Below are 26,426 nucleotides of genomic sequence, written 5' to 3'. Positions count from 1 at the left end.
TATACATTTGTTGAAGTAGCAGCAATGCACTACTGTTTTTTTAACTTAACACATGGGTGAGCCAATGATAAGCAGTATATATATGCAGCCACCAATCAGCAGCTAGCACCTAGGTTCTTTGCTGCTCCCTGAGCTTTCCTAGATAAACCTTTTAGCAAAGGATAACAACAGAAGGAAGCAAATTAAATAATAGAAGTAAGGGAGTGGCCAGGCAGTGGCCATGGACAGTCCGCAACATTAGGAGCTCCTAAAGCGATGTGCATATTCTGCCGATTTATGCAAAGGACTCTGCTATATTTATTGACAGCTCTCTTATCTTTAATTAGATGGAGTACAGAAGCATTGATTTTTACTACAATTGCTAAGCGTATGACCTATGGGATCCAAATCTGGCCCGTTGAGTTTTTAGGCGGCGGCCTTTCTACAAGACTAACACCCCCCCCCCCCGTATCCCGGGGTATAACAGTCTTAAAATAGACTACTCACTATACTAGAGTGGAGAATCACCCGTGTGGACATTTAACTTGTAACTTCCATATCAGCGTGTACGAGGAGTAGCTATCGGCCTGATAATGGAGGCCCTGGACGCGTGGGAAAAAAAGATGGTGCAGCTCATTGAAGACCACTACCGGAACCTGGAAGCAGAGATTACTAGACTTCTATTCACACCTGTAACCACAGCAGCCCCACCGGCTGAAACTAATTGTGACAATGCACCTTGCTTACCTACCTGGAACGGCGTGAGGATATCTGATTCTATTAGACAAGCGGACAAGGCCTGCCCAGGGGAACCACGAAGGAACCAGTCAGATGAGGGTCTTATCGCTACAGAAGCCTGGTCTCCTGATGTGCAGGTCATCGACTCTCGAGCCGATGGTTGAAGATGACTATAGGAGATTGAGAGAGGAGGTCGTAAGCCTTAAAAGTGGTGGCTACCGTTTCAAAGTACCCCCAAGCCGCAGATCTTGGCGACACTAAGAAGCAGACAGGGTCTGGTGTCAGATCGGTAGATTCTGAGAACTTCTGCTGGCTCCCGCTGATAATACTCACCCTTGATTGTGTCCGGAGCTGAGGGGAAAACAAGCAGAGAGCCTCTGGTGGCTCGGGGAAGCCGGGACTTGCATGCAGGTGGACATTCACGAGCCCTTAAATGGCGGGCTGAACACTTCAGGTATTTAGGGCCCCACATACGAGTGACTACCTTTCTCACAGACCGACATGGAGTGGGCTGAGGATTAGCTATAGCCCTACATATGGGTACCAGGTCCGGAAATGTTGGAGGCCAAGGGGACTTACGGGTACTAATACGGGACTTTGTCAATCAAGCAGGCCATGATATAGAAATGTTAGTATAAGCTCCTTATTAGTTTGAGGAAGATGGCTGTTTTTTGTTTATAGTGTTGTACTTCTTTATTTTATTTGAGAATATTGTTTATCGACTTTTGGGTGTTTGAATGTTTCATGCCACATAGCGACTCCCACTGACTATTCTCAAGCCAGTTACTTGTTATGCTCTCGTTAATCTATATATATGTAAATCTCACTGAGCCTATTCTATAATAAGGCTGCAAATTATTGCTGTGCCATTGCAATGAAGATTCCCTTACGATGTAATTATCCTTCTAAGTCCCATTGCAATCGATTAGATTTAACTAAGCATACTAGCATATGTTCATTCAGCTCTGGCTGAGTATTCCTATATTGGACTGTAATGAGAACATTGCCTATTTCATGCGTAATAATATTATTTGTTAGGCTTTTTATAACTGTTCGTTTTTGTTAGGTTAACACAGTTTGCCATGTAAACAACTCTGTAATACTTTAGTAGCTACAAACCTATCATTCTCAGTTATGTCTACTAACAGTACCTAGCAGTTCCTGGATATTTATACTATTTTATATAAAATATATATTTACTCTGAGTCTATATGAGCATATGGGAGGATATGTAGTAGCCCAAGTATAATTCCTGAGCTAACATATACAGATTATAACACTGTAATTTTTAAGCATTATGAACATTAATTTTTATGGGGCTGGTTTCATTTAGTTCAATTTATTGGGGTGCTGTCTGCGGCCGAGGCAGCGCACCACACTTTATTTCTTATAATTACCATTGCCCATATGTGATATGCTTAATGCTTACCTAATTCTCACCCTTATTTCCTCAGCTTTTAACGCTCATATAGATAATGATACCTGTTTATAAGTTGTTATTCTTAGCCACTTACTATACAATATCCATACGGTCTGGGACTTGTCAGCTAACGTTAGAGGACCTCATCTAAGTGTACCTACATACTATACTTTCCCACCCCTAAGCTCCTTGCACTTAAGTTTTGATATAAACATCCACCCAATTGTTTACTTTGAAAATGTAATAAAAGATGATCCTCCACATCATTTTATCTCTACAGTATCTAGACCTTATATATCAAGAAATGGAATTTAGGTCCAAGAGTGTGACTCTTCAAAGTCCCCCATTATGTATATGATGTAGTCCAGGAGGCCCAAGAGAGACTTCATTAGTTCTCTGGGGGAAATAATTTTACTTTATATAATACCATGCTTTAAGAGGACACTTCCTATTAAAAACTGAGGTTCATTGTGTAATACGTCTGCATATTTTCAAGCAAACATTTGTATTATTGATGGTGTTATTTTTTTGACTTTGTATTTGTCAATTTTGTGTGTGGTTTGACATTCTGTGCAATAACTTGCTTGTCTTACTTATTTTTAACCCCTCAAAAAATAAATAAATAAAATAAAAAAAAATAAATAGAAGTAAATTGGAAAGTGTTTAAAATGTTATGCTCAGTCTAAAATCATGAATGCGAATTATGACTTTACTGTCCCTTTAATGATTCAGATTGAACATACAATTTTAAACACCATTCATTACAATTTACTTCTATTATCTAAGTTGCTTAATTCACTTCTATCATTTGTGAAAAGATACTTGGTATGTTCAGGAGCAGCAATGGACTACTCACCCAACATGTTCAGCTAGCTCCCAGTAGAAACCATTGCTGGCTCCCCTCCTATAGCATCTCATGTAGAGATATACAGTACTATAGAGAGGTCTAATGTCCGCCAAACCTAATGAATAAAAATTAAACACAATGTAGAGGTTCCCTATGCCTCACACCACAGCCCCCTCTCCAGTACCTTATATACAGATATATAATTTTATAGAGGTTCCCCTGCCTCACCACACAGCCCCCTCTCCAGTACCTTATATACAGATATACTAATATTATAGAGGTTCCCCCTGCCTCACACACAGCCCCCTCTCCAGTACCTTATATACAGATATATAATATTATAGAGGTTCCCCCTGCCTCACACACAGCCCCCTCTCCAGTACCTTATATACAGATATATAATATTATAGAGGTTCCCCCTGTCTCACACACAGCCCCCCTCCTCCAGTACCTTATATACAGATATATAATATTATAGAGGTTCCCCCCTGCCTCACACACAGCCCCCTCTCCAGTACCTTATATACAGATATATAATATTATAGAGGTTCCCCCTGCCTCACACACAGCCCCCCTCTCCAGTACCTTATATACAGATATATAATTTTATAGAGAGGTCCCCTCTGTCACACACGCAGCCCCCTACCAAGATCCTTATATACAGATATATAATATTATAGAGAGGTTCCCTGTGTCTCACAGACAGCCCCCTCCCCAGATCCTTAAATACAGATAATATATTGTAGAGGTAGGGTGACTATATTGCCGCTTTAGAAAAGGACATGAAAAATACATATGTCAGGGCTGTTTAAATAAATGTTTTGTATACAACCCTGACATATGTATTTTTCATATAGTTCCTTTTTTAAAGTGGCAATATGGTCAGACTATGTAGAGGTCCCTCTGTCACACACACAGTCACCTTCACAAATCCTTATATACAGATATATTTTATAGAGGTTCCCTCTGTCGCATACACAGCCCCCTCCCCCAGTTCATTTATATTCCTATATATATTATAGAGGTTCCCTTTGTCACAAAAAGAATGTAAAAGATCTTTCAAAGGATTCTTAGGATTAGGACACAAGACAGGGACAACAAATTTCTCTACCTAATGTTGTTAGAATTCACAACTTAGGTAAAAATTCAATGAAGTACGCAAACCCGCCTTATCCTGATGAAAAATCAGAAAAGGAGATTCACAAGAAAGAGCAGATAAGCTCAGAACTCTTCTAGCAGAAGAGATAGCCCAAAGGAACAACACTTTCCAAGAAAAGTAGTTTGAATATCCAAAGAATGCATAGGCTCAAAAGGAGGAGCCTGTAACACCTTCAAAACCACATTAAGATCCAAAGAGGAGAATTGATTTAATGACAGGCTTAATACGAACTAAAGCCTGTACAAAACAGTGACTATCAGGGAATATTAGCAATCTTTCTGTGAAATAAAAACAGAAAGAGCAGAGATTTGTCCCTTCAAGGAACTTGCAGACAAACCCCTATCCAATCCATCCTGGAGAGAAACTGTAAAATTCTAGGAATTCTAAAGAATGCCAAGAGAATTTATGAGAAGAACACCATGAAATGTAAGTCTTCCAAAACTCAATAATAAATCTTCCTAGAAAACAGATTTACGAGCTTGTAACATAGTATTAATCACTGAGTCAGAGAAACTCTATGACTTAGTACTAAGCGTTCAATTTCATACCTTCAAATTTAATGATTTGAGATCCTGATGGAAAAAACGGACCTTGAGACAGTAGGTCCGGCCTTAACGGAAAGTGGCCAAGGTTGGCAACTGGACATCCCGAACAAGATCTGCCTACCAAAAACTGTGGGGCCATGTGGAGCCCACCAGCAACACAAATTATTGTTCCATGATGTTATTGGAGATCACTCTTGGAAGGAGAACTAGAGGCGGAAAAATATAAGCAGGTTGATAACACCAAGGAAGTGTCCAGTGCCTGAGAATCCCCTGGACCCTGGGACAGGTATCTGGGAAGTTTCTTGTTTAGATGAGACGCCATCAGATCTATTTCTGGAAGACCCCCAACATCTGAACAATCAGAGAAAACACATCTGGATGGAGAGACCACTCCCCTGGATGTTAAAGTCTGAGGGCTGAGATAATCCGCCTCCCAATTGTCTAAACCCTGGGATATGAACCGCAGGAAATTAGACAGAGTGGATTCCGCCCAAACAAGTATCCGAGATACTTCTTTCATAGCTTGGGGACTGTGAGTCCACCCCTGATTGACATAATGCCACCATTGTGATATTGTCTATCTGAAAACAAATGAACGGTTCTCTCTTCAACAAAGGCCAAAACTGAAGAGCTCTGAGAATTGCACATGATTGGTAATCTCGCCTCTTGAGATTTCCAAAACCCCTTGGGCTGTTAGAGATCCCCAGACAGCTCCCCAACCTGAAAGACTCGCATCTGTTGTGATCACAGTGTCAGGGTGCCAGGAATCAGACTGAGACGAGAAGTGCAAAAATAATCACATCTTTATTAATAGCAAAAAATAATAAAAAGTCCACAAGTCAAATAACAAGCCAGGAGTCAAAACCAGAGCTGGTAGTCAGACAAGCTGAGTCAGGAGCCAAAGCGAATAGTCAGACGAGCCGTAATCGTGAACAAGGAAAACAGCAGAGTCAGGAACAAGCCAGGGATCAGGAACCAGGAAGAACGACAGGCAGCCAGCTAATACACAGGAACTCTCACAAACAGGTCTGAGACAACGCAAAGGCAAAGCATACTGAACAGAAGCCCTTTAAATAATAAGTGATAACATCACAATTCTGAGACTGCATCCTATCTCACATGGATGATGCACACCAGTCTGGCCATAAAAGGAAGTGTAGGAAATGAGCAGCATCCCCCACAATGCACCATAGTCAGGAAGAGAGGTGAGTAAAATGGCTGCCAGCAGCACATGGCAAACAACAGGGAAAAAACCCTGACAGGTTTCTTAAAAGGCTTGGATTTATTCCAATTTGAGGAAGGCTTCCAATTGGAAACAGATTCCTTGGGGGAAGGATTAGGTTTTTGTTCCTTATTTCTCTTGTAAGATGTATCGAGTCCACGGATTCATCCTTACTTGTGGGATATTCTCCTTCCCTACAGGAAGTGGCAAAGAGAGCACCCACAGCAGAGCTGTCTATATAGCTCCTCCCTTAGCTCCACCCCCAGTCATTCTCTTTGCCTACTCTAAGTACTAGGAAGGGCAGAGCGAGTGTGGTGACAAACATTTTAGTTTTTTTTATTTCTCAAGCAAAAGTTTATTTTAAATGGTACTGGTGTGTCCTATTTACTCTCTGGCAGAAAAGGGATGAAGATTTTTGCAAGGAGGATGATGATCTTAGCACTTTGTAACTAAGATCCACTGCTGTTCTCACAAGGGCTGAAGAGTACAGGAAAACTTCAGTTGGGGGAACGGTTTGCATGCTAAGCTGCATATGAGGTATGTTCAGACTATATATTTTCTAGGACAGACTGTGTTAATTCTAGAAAAGGCTGGCAATATTCCCCATGAGGGAAGGGTAAGCTGTATTCAGGACACTTGGATAGGAATTTCAGCTTGCATGAAGGGCTCATTAGTTACTGGTGACACTGTTAGGAAAAAACGTTTTTGTTTATTCAGTAAATGATGCAATTATAACGCTTTTTTTGAAGGGACTAAAGGGGTCATTGTGGCTTGTTTTTGGTTTTTTTAACCCACATGGTTAATTAAGAGACACTCTGGTGTTTTTCTGATAGGCCTCAAAACATCGAGTGAGGTGGGAGGGGGCTATTTTCGCGCCTCAGTTGCACAGTTTCCTTTCCTTAGAGACATCTAACTGCTTCTTCAGAGGTTCCTGCTGTGTTTGAGGGCTGTAAAGAAGTTTTTTTCCCCACAAATCGTTCTGAAGGGCAGGTAGGCGCCACAGTAGAGCTGTGGCAAGGTGCTGAAAGTCCTTTTTACCGGTTTTGATGTTTTTTCAATCCGTTTTTGCCATTAAGGGGTTAATTGTTTATTTGCATACCTGTGCAAAGTTACTAAGGCTTTATGATGCTACTGTAAAAATTTTGTTAAGTTTACTGCTTTTTTACACTGTTTTGCAGAATTTGTGCAGCTTTTTTTCTCTTAAAGGCACAGTACCGTTTTATTTCTAAGTGTTATTTACTTTGATTACAGTGTTTTCCAAGCTTGCTTGTTACATTACTAGCCTGTTTAACAAGTCTGACACCAAGGAAAATCCTTGTTCAATATGTTTGGAAGCCATTGTGGAACCCGCTCTTAGAATGTGTCCCAATTGTACTGATATGTATATAAACTATAAAGAAGATATATTAGCACTTAAAAATAGAGCAATAGATGATTCTCAGTCAGAAGTAAATGAGGGTTCGCCATCTAGCTCTCCCCAAGTGTCACAACCAGTAACGCCCGCACAAGTGACGCCAAGTACCTCTAGTGCGTCAAATTCATTTACTTTACAAGAGATGGCCACAGTTATGAATACAAGCCTCACAGAGGTTTTATCCAAACTGCCTGGTTTACAAGGAAAGCGGGACAGCTCTGGGTTAAGGAAAAATGCTGAGCCGTCTGACGCTTTAGTAGCGGTATGTGATATGCCCTCACAATGCTCTGAAGTAGGGGTGAGGGATTTGTTATCTGAGGGAGAAAATTTCTGATTCAGGAAAGACACTTCCTCAGACAGATTCTGATATGACGGCCTTAAAATTTAAGGCTTGAAAACCTTAGCTTATTGCTCAGGGAGGTATTAGCGACTCTAGATGATTGTGGACCCTATAGTGGTCCCAGAGAAATTATGTAAAATGGATAAATACTTAGCGGTTCCTGTTTACACTGATGTTTTTCCAGTCCCCTAAGAGGATTGTGAATATTATTACTAAGGAGTGGGATAGACCAGGTATTCCGTTCACTCCCCCCTCCTGTTTTTAAGAAAATGTTTCCCCATATCTGACACCATGCGGGACTCGTGGCAGACAGTTCCTAAGGTGGAGGGAGCTATTTCTATTCTGTCTAAGCGTACAACTATACCTATCGAAGACAGTTGTGCTTTCAAAGATCCTATGGATAAAAATTAGAGCGTCTCCTGAAGAAATTTTTTGTTCATCAGGGTTTTTCTCTCCAACCTATTGCGTGCATTGTTCCTGTAGCTACTGCAGCTGCTTTCTGGTTTTAGGCTCTAGAAGAGGCTCTTCAGATGGAGACTCCATTAGAGGAGATTATGGACAGAATTAAGGCCCTTAAGTTGGCTAATTCTTTTATTACAGATGCCGCATTTCAACTGGCTAAGATAGCGGCAAAGAATTCAGGTTTTGCCATTTTAGCACGCAGGGCGTTATGGCTTAAGTCCTGGTCTGCTGATGTGTCATCTAAATCTAGACTTTTGAACATCCCTTTCAAAGGAAGACCCTATTCGGGCCTGAACTGAAAGAGATTATTTCAGACATCACTGGAGGGAAAGGTCATGCCCTCCCTCAGGATAGATCAAATAAGATGAGGACCAAACAAAATAATTTTCGTTCCTTTCGGAACTTTAAGATTGGTCCCACTTCAGCTTCCTCTGCTGCAAAGCAAGAGGGGGAATTTTGCCCAATCCAAGTCAGTCTGGAGACCTAACCAGGCTTGGAACAAGGGTAAACAGGCCAAGAAGCCTGCAGCTGCCTCTAAGACAGCATGAAGGGGTAGCCCCCGATCCGGGACCGGATCTAGTAGGGGGCAGACTCTCTCTCTTCGCTCAGGCTTGGGCAAGAGATGTTCACGATCCCTGGGCTTTAGAGATTGTGTCCCAGGGATATCTTCTGTAATTCAAAGACTCCCTTCCTAGGGGGAGATTTCACATTTCTCGATTGTCTGTAAACCAGACAAAGAGAGAGGCTATCTTACGCTGTGTAGAAGACCTACATACCATGGTGGTGATCCGCTCAGTCCCAAAAGAGGAACAGGGCTAGGGTTTTACACAAACCTGCTTGTGGTTCCCAAAAAAAAAGGAACTTTCAGACCAATCTTGGATCTCAAAATTCTAAACAAGTTCCTCAAAGTTCCATCATTCAAGATGGAGACTATTCGGACTATTGTACCTCTGATCCAGGAGGGTCAATATATGACTACCGTGGACTTAAAGGATGAGTATCTACACATCCCTATTCACAGAAATCATCATCAATTTCTCAGATTCGCCTTTCTAAACAGGCATTACCAGTTTGTGGCCCTTCCCTTCGGGTTGGCCACGGCTCCCAGAATTTTCACAAAGGTGCTAGAGTCCCTTCTGGCGGTTCTACGACCACGGGGCATAGCAGTGGCGCCTTATCTAGACGACATCTTAATTCAGGCATCGACTTTCCAGCTAGCCAAGTCTCACACGGACATAGTGTTGGCTTTTCTGAGATCTCACGGGTGGATGATGAACATAAAAAAGAGTTCTCTCTTCCCTCTTACAAGAGTTTCCTTTCTAGGGACTCTGATAGATTCAGTAGAAATTAAAATATTTCTGACGGAGGTCAGAAAATCAAAACTCTTAACCACTTGCCGAGCTCTTCATTCCATTCCTCGCCATCAATGGCTCAGTGTATGGAGGTAATCGGACTCATGGTAGTGGCAATGGACATAGTTCCTTTTGCCCGCCTACACCTCAGACCACTGCAACTATGCATGCTCAAACAGTGGAATGGGGATTATGCAGATTTATCTCCTCAACTGCATCTGGACAAGGAGACCAGAGATTCTCTTCTCTGGTGGTTGTCTCAGGACCACCTGTCTCAGGGAATGTACTTCCGCAGACCAGAGTGGCTCATTGTAACGACAGATGCCAGCCTTCTAGGCTGGGGTGCAGTCTGGAACTCCCTGAAAGCACAGGGCTTATGGTCTCAGGAGGAATCTCTTCTTCCAATAAACATTCTAGAACTGAGAGCGATATTCAATGCGCTTCAAGCGTGGCCTCAGCTTGCTGCAGCCAAATTCATCAGGTTTCATTCGGACAACATCACGACTGTAGCTTATATCAATCATCAAGGAGGAACAAGGAGTTCTCTAGCGATGATGGAGGTAACCAAAATAATCCAATGGGCAGAGGATCACTCTTGCCATCTCTCAGCAATCCACATCCCAGGAGTAGAGAACTGGGAGGCGGATTTTCTAAGTCGTCAGACTTTTCATCCGGGGGAGTGGGAACTCCATCCGGAGGTATTTGCTCAACTGATTCAACTATGGGGCACACCAGAATGCCAAACTTCCTCGTTACGGGTCCAGGTCCCGGGATCCCAAGGCGGTACTGATAGATGCTCTAGCAGTGCCTTGGTCCTTCAATCTGGCCTATGTATTTCCACCGTTTCCTCTCCCTACCACGTCTGGTTGCCAGAAATCAAGCAGGAGAGAGCTTTGGTGATTCTGATAGCACCTGCGTGGCCACGCAGGACTTGGTATGCAGACCTAGTGGACATGTCCTTGGTTCCACCGTGGACTCTGCCAATGAGGCGGGACCTTCTAATCCAAGATCCGTTCATGCATCCAAATCTAATTTCTCTGCGTCTGACTGCTTGGAGATTGAACGCCTGATTCTATCAAAGTGCGGTTTCTCTGAGTCGGTCACTAATACCCTGATTCAGGCTAGAAAGCCTGTCACCAGGAAGATCTATCATAAGATTTGACGCAAATATCTTTATTGGTGTGAATCCAAAGGTTACTCGTGGAGTAAGATTAGGATTCCTAGAATATTGTCTTTTCTCCAAGAAGGTTTGGAGAAGGGATTATCAGCTAGTTCCCTGAAAGGGCAAATATCTGCTTTGTCTATTCTACTAAACAAACGTCTGGCAGATGTCCCAGACGTTCAAGCATTTAGTCAGGCTTTGGTCAGAATTAAGCCTGTTGCTCCGCCTTGGAGCCTAAACTTAGTCATTAAAGTTCTTCAAGGGATTCCGTTTGAACCTATGCATTCCATAGATATTAAGCTTCTATCTTGGAAAGTTTTGTTTTTAGTAGATATCTCTTCGGCTCGAAGAGTTTCTGAGCTATCTGCTTTACAATGTGATTCCCCTTACCTTGTTTTCCATGCAGATAAGGTGGTTTTGCGTACCAAACCTGGGTTTCTTCCTAAGGTTGTTTCTAATAAGAATATCAATCAAGAGATTGTTGTTCCTTCTCTGTGTCCTAATCCTTCATCAAAGAAGGAACGTCTGTTACACAATCTTGATGTGGTTCGTGCTTTAAAGTTCTACTTACAAGCAACTAAAGATTTCCGTTAAACATCTTCATTGTTTGTTGTTTATTCTGGTAAACGGAGAGGTCAAAGGGCTACGGCTACCTCTCTTTCCTTTTGGCTGAAAAGCATCATCCGTTTGTCCTATGAGACTGCTGGCCAGCAGCCTCCTGAAAGAATTACTGCTCATTCTACTAGAGCTGTGGCTTCCACATGGGCTTTTAAAAATGAGGCTTCTGTTGAACAGATTTGTAAGGCGGCGACTTGGTCTTCGCTTCATACTTTTTCCAAATTTTACAAATTCGATACTTTTGCTTCTTCGGAGGCTATTTTTGGGAGAAAGGTTCTACAAGCAATGGTGCCTTCCGTTTAAGGTCCCTGTCTTGTCCCTCCCTTCATCCGTGTCCTAAAGCTTTGGTATTGGTATCCCACAAGTAAGGATGAATCCGTGGGCTCGATACATCTTACAAGAGAAAACATAATTTATGCTTACCTGATAAATTTATTTCTCTTGTGATGTATCGAGTCCACGGCCCGTCCTGTTTTTTAAGACAGGCATATATATTTTTATTTTAAAACTTTCAGTCACCACTGCACCCTATAGTTTCTCCTTTTTCTTCCTAGCCTTCGGTCGAATGACTGGGGGGGTGGAGCTAGGGGAGGGTCTGTGTGGACAGCTCTGCTGTGGGTGCTCTCTTTGCAACTTCCTGTTGGGAAGGAGAATATCTCACAAGTAATGGATGAACCCGTGGACTGGATACACCACAAGAGAGAAATTTATCAGGTAAGCATAAATTTTGTTTTTTATTTATAGCCATTGTGAGCTAGCTGCCCATATTATAGCAATTGCAAGTAATATCAGTGGGATGTATGTAAGAACGGCACGTACCATACAGCTACATTATGAGCGATCATAGACCACACTGAGATGTGAGCCTTGAACATATAGTGGAACAATACATAAGTGGCCTATTCAGGCTCACACTGTTTATAAGTATCAGAGATATTGGTAATGAACTATATTATTATGCAGTACAATTCTACTTGAGTGCGAGAACACATTGTAAGTATTGCAGAACACACATACCAACACATATATTACTCTGTGCCCAACAAACCTATCTTGCTACAAGCCTACACACTATATAATACTCCTTAATCTACTATAATCTCATCGAATTTGAGCTACTTATTTCAGGCATTAGAAATTACTGACCTATATTGGTGATAGTTACATAACCAATATCACACAAATTCACATCAGAATTCACATCAAGGTTCTAATTGTCACTTGTGATTTTAACTATTAGAGTGTGTTTTTTGTTTCACAACATTTTAATATACCAATAAGTTATATTTTATTATTATCCGGTAAGCTAGGCCTTGAGTCTAGGCATCAGAGTGCTAAACGTGCATACTTTTCAGTGGAACAACTCTAGTTCCACTATTCCTGAACACACTAGTTCACTATCAAGGCATGGATATGCTCCAGCTTGAAATTAAAGGATATATTGTCCCCTTCATTAGGCAGTGAGCCCTCATCTGAGGAGCTATGAAAGTCTACCATCCCCTTAGATGTCATAGGGGAACTAGTAAGGTAGCTAAATATAGGAGACTGGGTAAAACTTATCTATAAGGCTAACTACTGCAGCTTATGGGTGAGTCATAGCTGCCATAAATTGTGACACAGTGAAATGGATATAATCCGTAAAGGAAGGGGTAAATTCAGCATGTTTGTAAGATGTACCACCAGGAGGCACAGCAACCCCTAACCACTCAGAGGAAGTAGGCATCCCCTGTCTAGAATCTACAGTATGCTATGCGCAAGTGTCACACAGCTGAGCTGGGGGGTTTCATATGTTGATAGTTTTGCACATAATACACACAGATGGAAGATAAACATGGTTCTCAGATCTGCCCTCAATCCCCCTAGCTAAGGGTCCAGATCTTAAAACCACCCAACTTAAGTCCATGATAGGAAAGTTGAATGGGAATGGAGTACAGCAGCCCTTAAAGTTCCCACACTAGCACACAGATAAAATAATTATAATTGTACTGCAGAAATAACACAGAGCTAAAAAATGAAAATCATTTATTAGTTCAAGAGAGCTTGGTACTAAAGTGTGTAAATCAATCTTACCACCTCTAGGAATGCAGAGGAAGCAATCCGGTATCTAAAATGGCCACGGCACTCAGGAAAATGAACGGGGAATATAATTATTACTCAGTCTACAGGTTGAGGGTGCATAGACATAATGTTTGGGGTAGCTTGTCACATGGATTGTAGTTGCAGCAGTGAGTCAGGCAGTTCAATAATTATTTTGGTTAGAATGAGATATGGAGGAGAGATGGTAAGCCCCTCTGAATAGGTATGTTTTCAAGGAGCGTCTGAAGCTATACAAGGTTGGAAACAGTCTTATGGAGTGGGGTAGAGAGTTCCAGAGGACAGGAGCAGCACGGGAGAAGCCTTGGAGGTGGGAATGGGATGTAGAGATAACAGGTCAGAGGTTGATCAGAGGACGGGATGGGGAATATTTGGAAATGATAGAGGAAATGTAGTTGGGAGTTAGGGTTAATACTTTAAATTGTATTCTGGAGTGTATGGGGAGCCAGTGTAGAGACTGGCAGAACGGAGCAGCTGATGTAGATTGGCGACTTAGGTGGATGAGACTAGCTGAAGCATTCATAATAGATTGGAGGGAGGAGAGGCAGTGTTTTGGAAGGTGATTTAGAAGTAGATTGTAATAATCGATGTGTGACAAAATGAGGGAATGAATAAGTATTTTTGTAGTTTTTTTGAGTAAGGAAGGGACTAATTCTGGAAATGTTGCGTAGGTGTGCACTACAGCATTTGGTAAGCGCTTGTATATGGGGGTTAAATCTGAGTTATGAGTCAAGTGTGACCCCAAGACAGCGGACCTGGGGTGAGGTGTTGAGAATAGAGTCTCCGACCGTTCGAGACATCCAACACCTGACATTTCTCTAAGATGGGGGAATAAAAAGCAGCTCAGTTTTGGACAGATTGAGTTGGAGGTAGTGTGAAGACATCCAAGAGGAAATTGCAGAGAGGCAGTTGGAAATCTGGTTGATTAAAAGTGGAGAGATATCAGGAGAGGAAAGATAGATTTGGGTATCATCAGCATATAATGGTACTGGAAGCCAAATGAGGCTATAAGTATTTCAAGGGAGGATGTATAGAGAGAGAAAAGCAAGGGACCCAAGACAGAGCCTTGCTGTACTCCAACTGAGAGAGGCAAAGGATCAGAAGATATGTTGTTGTTGTTAAAGGAAACTGAAAATGAGCTGTTTGAGAGATATGAGGCAAACCAGGAGAGGGCTGTGTCTCAGATGCCAAATAAATGTAGGATTTTAAGAAGGAGAGGGTGGTCAACTGTCAAAAGCAGAGCACAGGTCAAGAAGAATTAGTAAAGAGTAGTGGCCCTTTGCTTTAGCTGATAAAAGGTAATTTGTTACTTTAGTAAGAGCGGTTTCTGTTGAGTGTTTAGGGCAGAAACCAGATTGTAGTGGATCAAGTAAGGAGTTAGTTGTGAGAAATTGAGTTAGTCAATTATAGACCAGTCATTCCAATAATTTTGAAGCAAAGGGAAGTAATGAGACCGGTCGATAGTTAGAAGTGGTGGAGGGGTCAAGCCTTTTCTAGGATTGGTATGATTGACGCATGCTTGAATGTGTCAGAAAATGTGCCAACAGTGAGAGATTGGTTAAAGAGATGGGTTAGTGAAGCAGAGAGAGAGGGAAGAAATTGTGATGGAATAGGGTCAAGTGGGCAGGTTGTGAGATGAGCCAAGGATAGGAGTACAGATACTTCTTCCTCTGTTTTGTTAATAGAAGGGGTGGGTAGGAGTGCTGGGTTTGAGTGGTGTGAGGTGTAGATATCTTTTCTAATGGTGTCAATTTTATTTTTGAAGTGATCAGAAATAATCTGAACAGTGAGGTTGGTAGTGGGCAGGGATGCAGGCGGACAGAGAAGGAAGTTAAAGGTTGAGAACAGCTTTTTGGGTTTGGTGGGTTTGGATGTGTGAGATGACACAAGGGAGGAGAAATAGACTTGTTTGGCCAGGCTGAGTGCAGAGTTGTAGGATTTAAGGATGAATTAATAATGCCTGAAATCGGCACAGGTGCTTGATTTCCTCCAGCGATGTTCACAGGCTGATGAACGGCAGTGAAGATATCTGTTATGTTTGGTGTGTGATTGATGTACGGCAAACAGTGCAGGGTGCAGCTTTGTCAAGTGTTTATTGTAATGCCGAATTATACTGTAGGGCCACAAGGTTTGGGCAAGAGAGGGATGAAATGTCTGAGAGCAGAGGATTCAGCTGAATAGAAAGATCTGAGATCCAAGTCATTTAAATTCCTGTAAGGCAGCAGTTTTTTGGGGGCTTGCAAAGATGCAGCAGGTAGAGTAAGAGAGAAAGTTAGATGGTGGTCAGAGAGAGGAAAGGGGAAGTTAAAGAAGTTGGAAACGGCACAGAGATTAGTGAAGACCAGGTCTATGGAGTTGCCTTCACAGTGGGTTGGTGATGTAATCCACTGGGACAGGCCAAAAGAGGTGGTAAGGGATAGAAGTTTAGAGGCAGCAGGCATGGTAGGATTGTCTAAGGGTATGTCGAAGTCCCCTAAGATGAGATAAGGAACATTACAAGAGAGAAAGTGTGGAAGCCAGGCTTCAAAGTGGTCCGGAATTTGTGATGCTGGGCCAGGTGGCCGATATATAACCGCAACATGAAGAGCTACAGGGGAGAAGAGGCGGATAGCATGAACTTCAAAAGATGAGAAGCAAAGAGAGGGGGTAAAGGAATACAGTGAAGGGTACTGTGTGGAGACAGAATTCCTACTCCCCCTCCTTGTTTGTCTCCTGGCCTGGGAGTGTGACTGAAGTGCAGGATGCCATAGGACAGAGAGGCTACAGCAGTTGTGTTAGAGTAGAAAAGCCAAGTTTCAGTGAGGGCTAACAGGTTAAGTGAGCGTGAAATTAATAGGTCGGGAATAGATGTAAGCTTATTGCATACAGAGCGTGCATTCCAAAGGGCACAAGAGAATTGCAGTGTACTAACAGAGTTGCACTTAATGAGGTTTCCGTGGGCAAGGTGTATGAGGTGTCATTTGGGGTAGTGAACTGAGCGAAATAGAGGTTGGACCTGGGTTAGGTGAGAGATCCCCAGCAGCAAGAAGAAGAAAGATGGTGAGCGAAAGAAGATGAGTGTGTCTTATGTGAGTGTTTAAGTTTAGAATCGGTGAAGCATGGCTGGCTGAAGGATATGAGATAGGAATAGAGTTCATGTGTGTTGTAGAGGGGGGAATGTAGAAGAGAAGGAGACATATAAATAGTCTGAGTACTGTTTGTGAAAGGAGGAGCTGTGACTTTAAGGATAAGGGAGGAGAAGGTAAATGCAGACATTAGAAAGTGTAGCATATTGTGAACCGAAAAAGTCACGGACATATTAGAGGAACTTGAGTACCTTTGAAGACAGAAACTGAACTTCTTCCATGATATGTAATTTATATGGGAAGAATCAATCCCAATCCCCCATTAATTCTAGGTTAGAGACATGATCGCTGTGAGTCAGGTTGTGTCTGGGTGGTCATACGTGAATATCCCTATCTACATCTGCTTTTTTCCTCTGCTCTCTCTTTCACTGCTTAACCTATCCTTAAAGTACAATCATTTCAACTTTAACCCTACAACCCCTATCTTACACCATCTGAAAGAAATAAACCTTACTGGATATAGCAGCGAATTGATGCAAGGGAAACACCATCTGTCACCCTATACCACCGCCCACCCATGCATAGCCAATTTGTAACGGAAGACGAGAAGAGAGACTTAATTTTTTATAGGTTTATATTAAAAAATGAAGCATTAAGATTGAGTACAAAACAGTTTTGGTCAACATAGTTTGTGTTAATTTATGTTAAATTATTTAATACCATCTACCTTACACTGAAAATGCAAGCTGATGTCTAATTTAATAAGATAAAAGACATTGTAAAGAAAATACATTAACTTGTATGTATTTGAGTTTAATGTTAAATAAAGATGGTTTTGTAAAAAAAAAGTGTAGCTTGTTGGCAGATAAGTTAAAGGGACACTAAACCCAAATTTTTTATTTAATGATTTAGATGGAACATGCAATTTTAAGCAACGTTCTAATTTACTCCTATTGTCAAATTTTCTTCGTTCTCTTGATATCTTTATTTAAAAAGCAGGAATGTAAAGCTTAAAGGGACACTGAACCCAAATTTGTTCTTTTGTGAATCAGATAGAACATGAAATTTTAAGCAATTTTCTAATTTACTCCTATTATCAAATTTTCTTCATTCTCTTGGTATCTTTAATTGAAATGAAAGAATGTAAGTTTAGATGCTGGCCCATTTTTGGTGAACAACCTGGGTTGTCCTTGCTGATTAGTGGATACATTCATCCACCAATAAAAAAAATGCTGTCCAGTGTTCTCAACAAAATGCCTTTTTCAAATAAAGATAGCAAGAGAACGAAGAAAAATTGATAATAGGAGTAAATTAGAAAGTTGCTTAAAAAATTTGGGTTCAGTGTCCCTTTAAGAGCCGGCCTATTTTTGTTTGAGAACCTGGGTTATGCTTGCTTATTGGTTTGCTAACTGTATCCACCAATAAGCAAGCGCTATCCATGGTGCTGAACCTAAAATGGGCTGGCTCCTAAGCTTTAAATTCCTACTTTTTAAGTATAATAACCCTATCTAACTCCAACACCCCTAACTAAATTCTTATTAAAATAAATCTAATTAATATTAATATTAATTAAAATATTCCTATTTAAATCTAAATACTTACCTATAAAATAAACCCTAAGATAGCTACAATGTAATTAATAATTACATTGTAGCTATTTTAGGGTTTATATTTATTTTACAGGTAATTTAGTATTTATTTTAACTAGGTACAACAGCTATTAATTAGTTGATAGCTATTTAATAGCTACCTAGTTAAAATAATTACCAATTTACCTGTAAAATAAATCCTAACCTAAGTTACAAATACACCTACACTATCAAAAAATTAAATAAACTACAAATAGCTAAACTAAAATACAATTAAATACACTAAACTAAATTACAAAAACAAACAGTAAATTACAAAAAATAAAAAAAGATTACAAGAATTTTAAGCTAATTACACCTATTCTAAGCCCCCTAATAAAATAACAAAGCCCCCAAAATAAAAAAATTCCCTACCCTAATCTAAATTACAAAAGTAATCAGCTCTATTAACAGCCCTCAAAAGGGCTTTTTGCGGGAAATGCCCCAAAGTATTCAGCTCTTTTGCCTGTAAAAAAACCCCACAATACCACCCCCCAACATTACAACCCACCACCCACATACCCCTACTCTAAACCCACCCAAACCCCCCTTAAAAAAACCTAACACTAAGCCCCAGAAGATCTCCCTACCTTGAGTCGTCTTCACCCAGCCGGGCCGAACTCTTCATCCAATCCGGGCGATGTCTTCATCCAAGCGGCAAAGAAGAATTCTTCCATCCGGCGATGTCTTCATCCAAGTGGCAAAGAAGAGGTCCCCCCATCGGGGCAAAGTTTTCCTCCAAGCGGCATCTTCAATCTTCTTTCTTCGGACCTACGACCCGGAACATCCAGCTGGCCCGACGATTGAAAGATGAATGAAGTTTCCTTTAAATGACGTCATCCAAGATGGCATCCCTCGAATTCCGATTGGCTGATAGGATTCTATCAGCCAATCGGAATTAAGGTAAGAAAAATCTGATTGGCTGATTTAATCAGCCAGTTTGAGCTCGCATTCTATTGGCTGTTCCGATCAGCCAATAGAATGCGAGCTCAATCTGATTGGCTGATTGGATCAGCCAATCAGATTTTCTTACCTTAATTCCGATTGGCTGATATAATCTTATCAGCCAATCGGAATTTGACGGACGCCATCTTGGATGACGTCATGTAAAGGAAACTTCATTCGTCTTTCAGTCATCGGGCCAGCTGGATGTTCCGCGTCGGAGGTCCGAAGAAAGAAGATTGAAGATTCGGCTTGGAGGAAAACTTCGCTCCGATGGAGGACCTCTTCTTTGCTGCTTGGATGAAAACATCGCCGGATGGAAGACTTCTTCTTTGCGGCTTGGATGAAGACATCGCCCGGATTGGATGAAGAGTTCAGCCCGGCTGGGTGAAGACGACTCAAGGTAGGGAGATCTTCTGGGGCTTAGTGTTAGCTTTTTTTAAGGGGGGTTTGGGTGGGTTTAGAGTAGGGGTATGTGGGTGGTGGGTTGTAATGTTGGGGGGTGGTATTGTGGGGTTTTTTACAGGCAAAAGTGCTGATTTCTTTGGGGCATGCCCCTCAAAAAGCCCTTTTAAGGGCTGGTAATAGAGCTGTTAACTTTTGTAATTTAGTTTAGGGTAGGGAAATTTTTTATTTTGGGGGGCTTTGTTATTTTATTAGGGGGCTTAGAATAGGTGTAATTAGCTTAAAATTCTTGTAATGTTTTTTTATTTTTGTAATTTAGTGTGTTTTTTTGTAATTTAGTTTAGTGTATTTAATTGTATTTTAGTTTAGATATTTGTAGTTTATTTAATTTATTGATGGTGTAGGTGTATTTGTAATTTAGGTTAGGATTTATTTTACAGGTAAAACAGAATTTATGCTTACCTGATAAATTACTTTCTCCAACGGTGTGTCCGGTCCACGGCGTCATCCTTACTTGTGGGATATTCTCTTCCCCAACAGGAAATGGCAAAGAGCCCAGCAAAGCTGGTCACATGATCCCTCCTAGGCTCCGCCTACCCCAGTCATTCGACCGACGTAAAGGAGGAATATGCATAGGAGAAATCATATGATACCGTGGTGACTGTAGTTAGAGAAAATAATTCATCAGACCTGATAAAAAAAAAAAAAAAAACAGGGCGGGCCGTGGACCGGACACACCGTTGGAGAAAGTAATTTATCAGGTAAGCATAAATTCTGTTTTCTCCAACATAGGTGTGTCCGGTCCACGGCGTCATCCTTACTTGTGGGAACCAATACCAAAGCTTTAGGACACGGATGATGGGAGGGAGCAAATCAGGACACCTAGATGGAAGGCACCACGGCTTGCAAAACCTTTCTCCCAAAAATAGCCTCAGAAGAAGCAAAAGTATCAAATTTGTAAAATTTGGTAAAGTGTGCAGTGAAGACCAAGTCGCTGCCTTACATATCTGATCAACAGAAGCCTCGTTCTTGAAGGCCCATGTGGAAGCCACAGCCCTAGTGGAGTGAGCTGTGATTCTTTCAGGAGGCTGCCGTCCGGCAGTCTCATAAGCCAATCGGATGATGCTTTTAAGCCAAAGAGAGAGAGAGGTAGAAGTTGCTTTTTAACCTCTCCTTTTACCAGAATAAACAACAAACAAAGAAGATGTTTGTCTAAAATCCTTTGTAGCCTCTAAATAGAATTTTAGAGCACGAACTACATCCAAATTGTGTAACAAACGTTCCTTCTTTGAAACTGGATTCAGACACAAAGAAGGCACAACTATCTCCTGGTTAATGTTTTTGTTAGAAACAACTTTCGGAAGAAAACCAGGTTTAGTACGCAAAACCACCTTATCTGCATGGAACACCAGATAAGGAGGAGAACACTGCAGAGCAGATAACTCTGAAAACTCTTCTAGCAGAAGAAATTGCAACCAAAAACAAAACTTTCCAAGATAGTAACTTAATATCTACGGAATGTAAGGGTTCAAACGGAACCCCTTGAAGAACTGAAAGAACTAAATTGAGACTCCAAGGAGGAGTCAAAGGTTTGTAAACAGGCTTGATTCTAACCAGAGCCTGAACAAAAGCTTGAACATCTGGCACAGCCGCCAGCTTTTTGTGAAGTAAAACAGATAAAGCAGAAATCTGTCCCTTCAAAGAACTTGCAGATAATCCTTTCTCCAAACCCTCTTGTAGAAAGGAAAGAATCTTAGGAATTTTTATCTTGTTCCATGGGAATCCTTTAGATTCACACCAACAGATATATTTTTTCCATATTTTATGGTAAATTTTCCTAGTTACAGGCTTTCTAGCCTGGATAAGAGTATCAATGACAGAATCTGAAAACCCACGCTTTGATAAAATCAAGCGTTCAATCTCCAAGCAGTCAGTTGGAGTGAAGCCAGATTCGGATGTTCGAATGGACCTTGAACAAGAAGGTCCCGTCTCAAAGGTAGCTTCCATGGTGGAGCCGATGACATTCACCAGGTCTGCATACCAAGTTCTGCGTGGCCACGCAGGAGCTATCAAGATCACCAAAGCCCTCTCCTGATTGATCCTGGCTACCAGCCTGGGAATGAGAGGAAACGGTGGGAAAACATAAGCTAGGTTGAAGGTCCAAGGCGCTATCAGTGCATCTACTAGAGTCGCCTTGGGATCCCTGGATCTGGACCCGTAGCAAGGAACCTTGAAGTTCTGACGAGACGCCATCAGGTCCATGTCTGGAATGCCCCATAATTGAGTTATTCGGGCAAAGATTTCCGGATGGAGTTCCCACTCCCCCGGATGGAAAGTCTGACCCAATTTTCCACTCCTGGGATGTGGATTGCAGACAAGTGGCAGGAGTGATTCTCCGCCCATTGAATTATTTTGGTCACTTCCTCCATCGCCAGGGAACTCCTTGTTCCCCCCTGATGGTTGATATATGCAACAGTCGTCATGTTGTCTGATTGAAACCTTATGAATTTGGCCTTTGCTAGTTGAGGCCAAGCTTTGAGAGCATTGAATATCGCTCTCAGTTCCAGAATGTTTATCGGGAGAAGAGATTCTTCCCGAGACCATAGACCCTGAGCTTTCAGGGGTTCCCAGACCGCGCCCCAGCCCACCAGACTGGCGTCGGTCGTGACAATGACCCACTCTGGTCTGCGGAAGCTCATTCCCTGTGACAGATTGTCCAGGTTCAGCCACCAACGGAGTGAGTCTCTGGATCCTTGATCTACTTGGATCGTCGGAGACAAGTCTGTATAATCCCCATTCCACTGTCTGAGCATGCACAGTTGTAATGGTCTTAGATGAATTCGTGCAAAAGGAACTATGTCCATTGCCGCAACCATCAAACCTATTACTTCCATGCACTGCGCTATGGAAGGAAGAAGAACAGAATGAAGTACTTGACAAGAGCTTAGAAGTTTTGATTTTCTGGCCTCTGTCAGAAAAATCTTCATTTCTAAGGAGTCTATTATTGTTCCCAAGAAGGGAACTCTTGTTGACGGGGACAGAGAACTTTTTTCTATGTTCACTTTCCACCCGTGAGATCTGAGAAAGGCTAGGACAATGTCCGTATGAGCCTTTGCTTTTGACAGAGACGACACTTGAATCAGTATGTCGTCCAAGTAAGGTACTACTGCAATGCCCCTTGGTCTTAGCACCGCTAGAAGGGACCCTAGTACCTTTGTGAAAATCCTTGGAGCAGTGGCTAATCCGAATGGAAGTGCCACAAACTGGTAATGCTTGTCCAGAAAGGCGAACCTTAGGAACCGATGATGTTCCTTGTGGATAGGAATATGTAGATACGCATCCTTTAAATCCACCGTGGTCATGAATTGACCTTCCTGGATGGTAGGAAGAATAGTTCGAATGGTTTCCATTTTGAACGATGGAACCCTGAGAAATTTGTTTAGAATCTTGAGATCTAAAATTGGTCTGAATGTTCCTTCTTTTTTGGGAACTATGAACAGATTGGAGTAAAACCCCCATCCCTTGTTCTCCTAATGGAACAGGATGAATCACTCCCATTCTTAACAGGTCTTCTACACAATGTAAGAATGCCTGTCTTTTTATTTGGTTTGAAGACAATTGAGACCTGTGGAACCTCCCCCTTGGGGGTAGTTCCTTGAATTCCAGGAGATAACCTTGAGAAACTATTTCTAGCGCCCAAGGATCCTGAACATCTCTTGCCCAAGCCTGAGCAAAGAGAGAGAGTCTGCCCCCCACCAGATCCGGTCCCGGATCGGGGGCCAACACTTCATGCTGTTTTAGTAGCAGTGGCAGGTTTCTTGGCCTGCTTACCCTTGTTCCAGCCTTGCATCGGTCTCTAGGCTGGTTTGGTTTGAGAACTATTACCCTCTTGCTTAGAGGGTGTAGAATTTGAGGCTGGTCCGTTTCTGCGAAAGGGACGAAAATTTGGCTTATTTTTAGCCTTAAAAGACCTATCCTGAGGAAGGGCGTGGCCCTTTCCCCCAGTGATGTCTGAAATAATCTCTTTCAAGTCAGGGCCAAACAGCGTTTTACCCTTGAAAGGGATGTTAAGCAATTTGTTCTTGGAGGACACATCCGCTGACCAAGACTTTAGCCAAAAAACGTTTTAAAATAAAACCGTTACTGTCACTTTAAATTTTAAACTGAACACACTTTATTACTGAACATGTGAAAAAGTATGAAGGAATTGTTCAAAATTCACCAAAATTTCACCACAGTGTCTTAAAGCCTTAAAAGTATTGCACACCAAATTTGAAAGCTTTAACTCTTAAAATAACGGAACCGGAGCCGTATTTACATTTAACCCCTATACAGTCCCTGGTATCTGCTTTGCTGAGACCCAACCAAGCCCAGAGGGGAATACGATACCAAATGACGCCTTCAATAAGCTTTTTCAGTGGTTCTTAGCTCCTCACACATGCATCTGCATGCCTTGCTTTCCAAAAACAACTGCGCATTAGTGGCGCGAAAATGAGGCTCTGCCTATGACTAGAAAAGGCCCCCAGTGAAAAAGGTGTCCAATACAGTGCCTGACGTTTTTTTAATACATCCCCAAGATTAAAAGAACTATTTATAGTTATAATCCACTAAATATACTTGTAAAGTAATCGTTTTAGCCCAGAAAAATGTCTACCAGTCTGTAAAGCCCTTGTGAAGCCCTTTATTCTTATACTAAACTAAGAAAATGGCTTACCGGTTCCCATAGGGAAAATGACAGCTTCCAGCATTACCAAGTCTTGTTAGAAATGTGTCATACCTCAAGCAGCAAAGTCTGCCCACTGTTTCCCCCAACTGAAGTTAATTCATCTCAACAGTCCTGTGTGGAAACAGCCATCGATTTTAGTAACGGTTGCTAAAATCATCTTCCTCTTACAAACAGAAATCTTCATCTCTTTTCTGTTTCAGAGTAAATAGTACATACCAGCACTATTTTAAAATAACAAACTCTTGATTGAAGAATAAAAACTACATTTAAACACCAAAAAACTCTTAACCATCTCCGTGGAGATGTTGCCTGTGCAACGGCAAAGAGAATGACTGGGGTAGGCGGAGCCTAGGAGGGATCATGTGACCAGCTTTGCTGGGCTCTTTGCCATTTCCTGTTGGGGAAGAGAATATCCCAGAAGTAAGGATGACGCCGTGGACCGGACACACCTATGTTGGAGAAATTGGTAATTATTTCAACTAGGTAGCTATTAAATAGTTATTAACTATTTAATAGCTATTGTACCTAGTTAAAATAAATACCAAGTTACCTGTAAAATAAATATAAACGAGTTACAATGCAATTATTACATTGTAGCTATCTTAGGGTTTATTTTATAGGTAAGTATTTAGATTTAAATAGGAATATTTTAATTAATAATATTAATATTAGATTCATTTTAATAAGAATTTAGTTAGGGGAGTTAGATAGGGTTATTATACTTAATATATTTATATAATAACTATATTAACCCTAATATAATTAGAGTTAATATAGTTAATATAGGTGGCGGCGGTGTAGGGGGATTAGATTAGGGGGTAATATAGTTAATATAGGTGGCGGCGGTGTAGGGGGATTAGATTAGGGAGTAATACATTTATTATAGGTAGCGGTGGAATAGGGGGATTTAGATTATAGGCAAAAGAGCTGATTACTTTGTGACAATGCCCCGCCAAAAGCCCTTTTAAGGGCTGGTAAAAGAGCCGATTACTTTGGGGCAAAGCCCCGCAAAAAGCCCTTTTAAGGGCTGGCAATAGAGCTGTTTACTTTGGGGTAATGCCACGCAAAAAGCCCTTTTCAGGGCTATTTGTAGGGTTAGACTTAGGTTTAGTGGTAGGGATAGTTTAGTATTTTAGGGGTTAATTTAATATAGGTGGCGGCGGTATAGGGGGATTAGATTAGGGGTTAATTTAATATAGCTGGCGGTGTAGGGGGATTAAAATAGGGATTAATAATTTTAATATAGCTGGCAGCGGGGTAGGGGGATTAAAATAGGGGTTAATAATTTTAATATAGCTGGCGGCGGGGTAGGGGGATTAGATTAGGGGTTAATAATTTTAATATAGGTGGCGGCGGGGTAGGGGGATTAGATTAGGGGTTAATAATTTTAATATAGCTGGCGGCGGGGTAGGAGCTCACATTAGGGGGTAGTTAATGTAGCTGGCGGCGGTGTAAGGGGCTCACATTAGGGGGTAGTTAATGTAGGTGGCGGCGGGATCCGGCGGTTTAGGGGTTAATAACATTATTAGGTGCGGCGGGGTCCGGGAGCGGCGGTTTAGGGGTTAATACATTTATTGTTAGGAGAGTGAGGGGGGGATAGCAGATAGAGGGGTATACGTGTCGGGCTATGTTTAGGAGGCGTGTTAGACAGTACGGGAGATTTAATACTTTAGTCAGGTTTTGTAGGCGCCGGCAGTTTCTAAAGTGCCGTAAGTCACTGGCAACTCCAGAAATTTGTACTTACGCAGATTTCTGGACATCGCTAGTTTATCCGACTTACGGCACTTTAGCAATTGCCGGCGGGGTATATTGGATAGCTCGAGTTGCGAGCTGAAACTACGGGCGGCGGTGGTTCCCTCGCTTGCGCCACAAACTACGATCTATATTGGATCACGCCCTTGATGTATTTGCTTCTTCTGAAGCACTTTTTGGTAGAAAAGTTCTTCAGGCAGCTGTTTCAGTTTGATTCTTCTGCTTTTGATTTAAGTTTTTCTTTTCTTCATGAGAATAACTTATATTTTGGGTTGTGGATTATTTTTCCAGCATTTAGCTGTTTATTTTTATCCCTCCCTTTCTAGTGACTCTTGCGTGGAGTTCCACATCTTGGGTATTGATATCCCATACGTCACTAGCTCATGGACTCTTGCCAATTACATGAAAGAAAACATAATTTATGTAAGAACCTACCTGATAACTTCATTTATTTCATATTGGCAAGAGTCCATGAGGCCCACCCTTTTTATGGTGGTTATTATTTTTTTGTATAAAGCACAATTATTTCCAAATTCCTTTGTTGATGCCTTTTACT

General features: G+C 41.6%; 1 protein-coding gene across 1 annotated transcript in view; it reads right to left on the bottom strand.

Annotated features, from left to right (window-relative positions):
* The window catches only part of FCHO1 (FCH and mu domain containing endocytic adaptor 1), an 802,768-nt gene that overhangs the window by 14,729 nt on the left and 761,613 nt on the right, over positions 1 to 26,426 (bottom strand). Inside the window, exon 29 of the mRNA XM_053702869.1 lies at positions 23,179 to 23,186. Within this exon, the coding sequence (XP_053558844.1) occupies positions 23,179 to 23,186 (8 nt within the window). The remainder of the gene's footprint in view (positions 1 to 23,178; positions 23,187 to 26,426) is intronic.

Source organism: Bombina bombina, chromosome 2 (genome assembly GCF_027579735.1).
Source record: "Bombina bombina isolate aBomBom1 chromosome 2, aBomBom1.pri, whole genome shotgun sequence".
Taxonomy (NCBI): Eukaryota; Metazoa; Chordata; class Amphibia; order Anura; family Bombinatoridae; genus Bombina; species Bombina bombina.
This window is presented reverse-complemented; position numbering and strand designations above follow the sequence as displayed.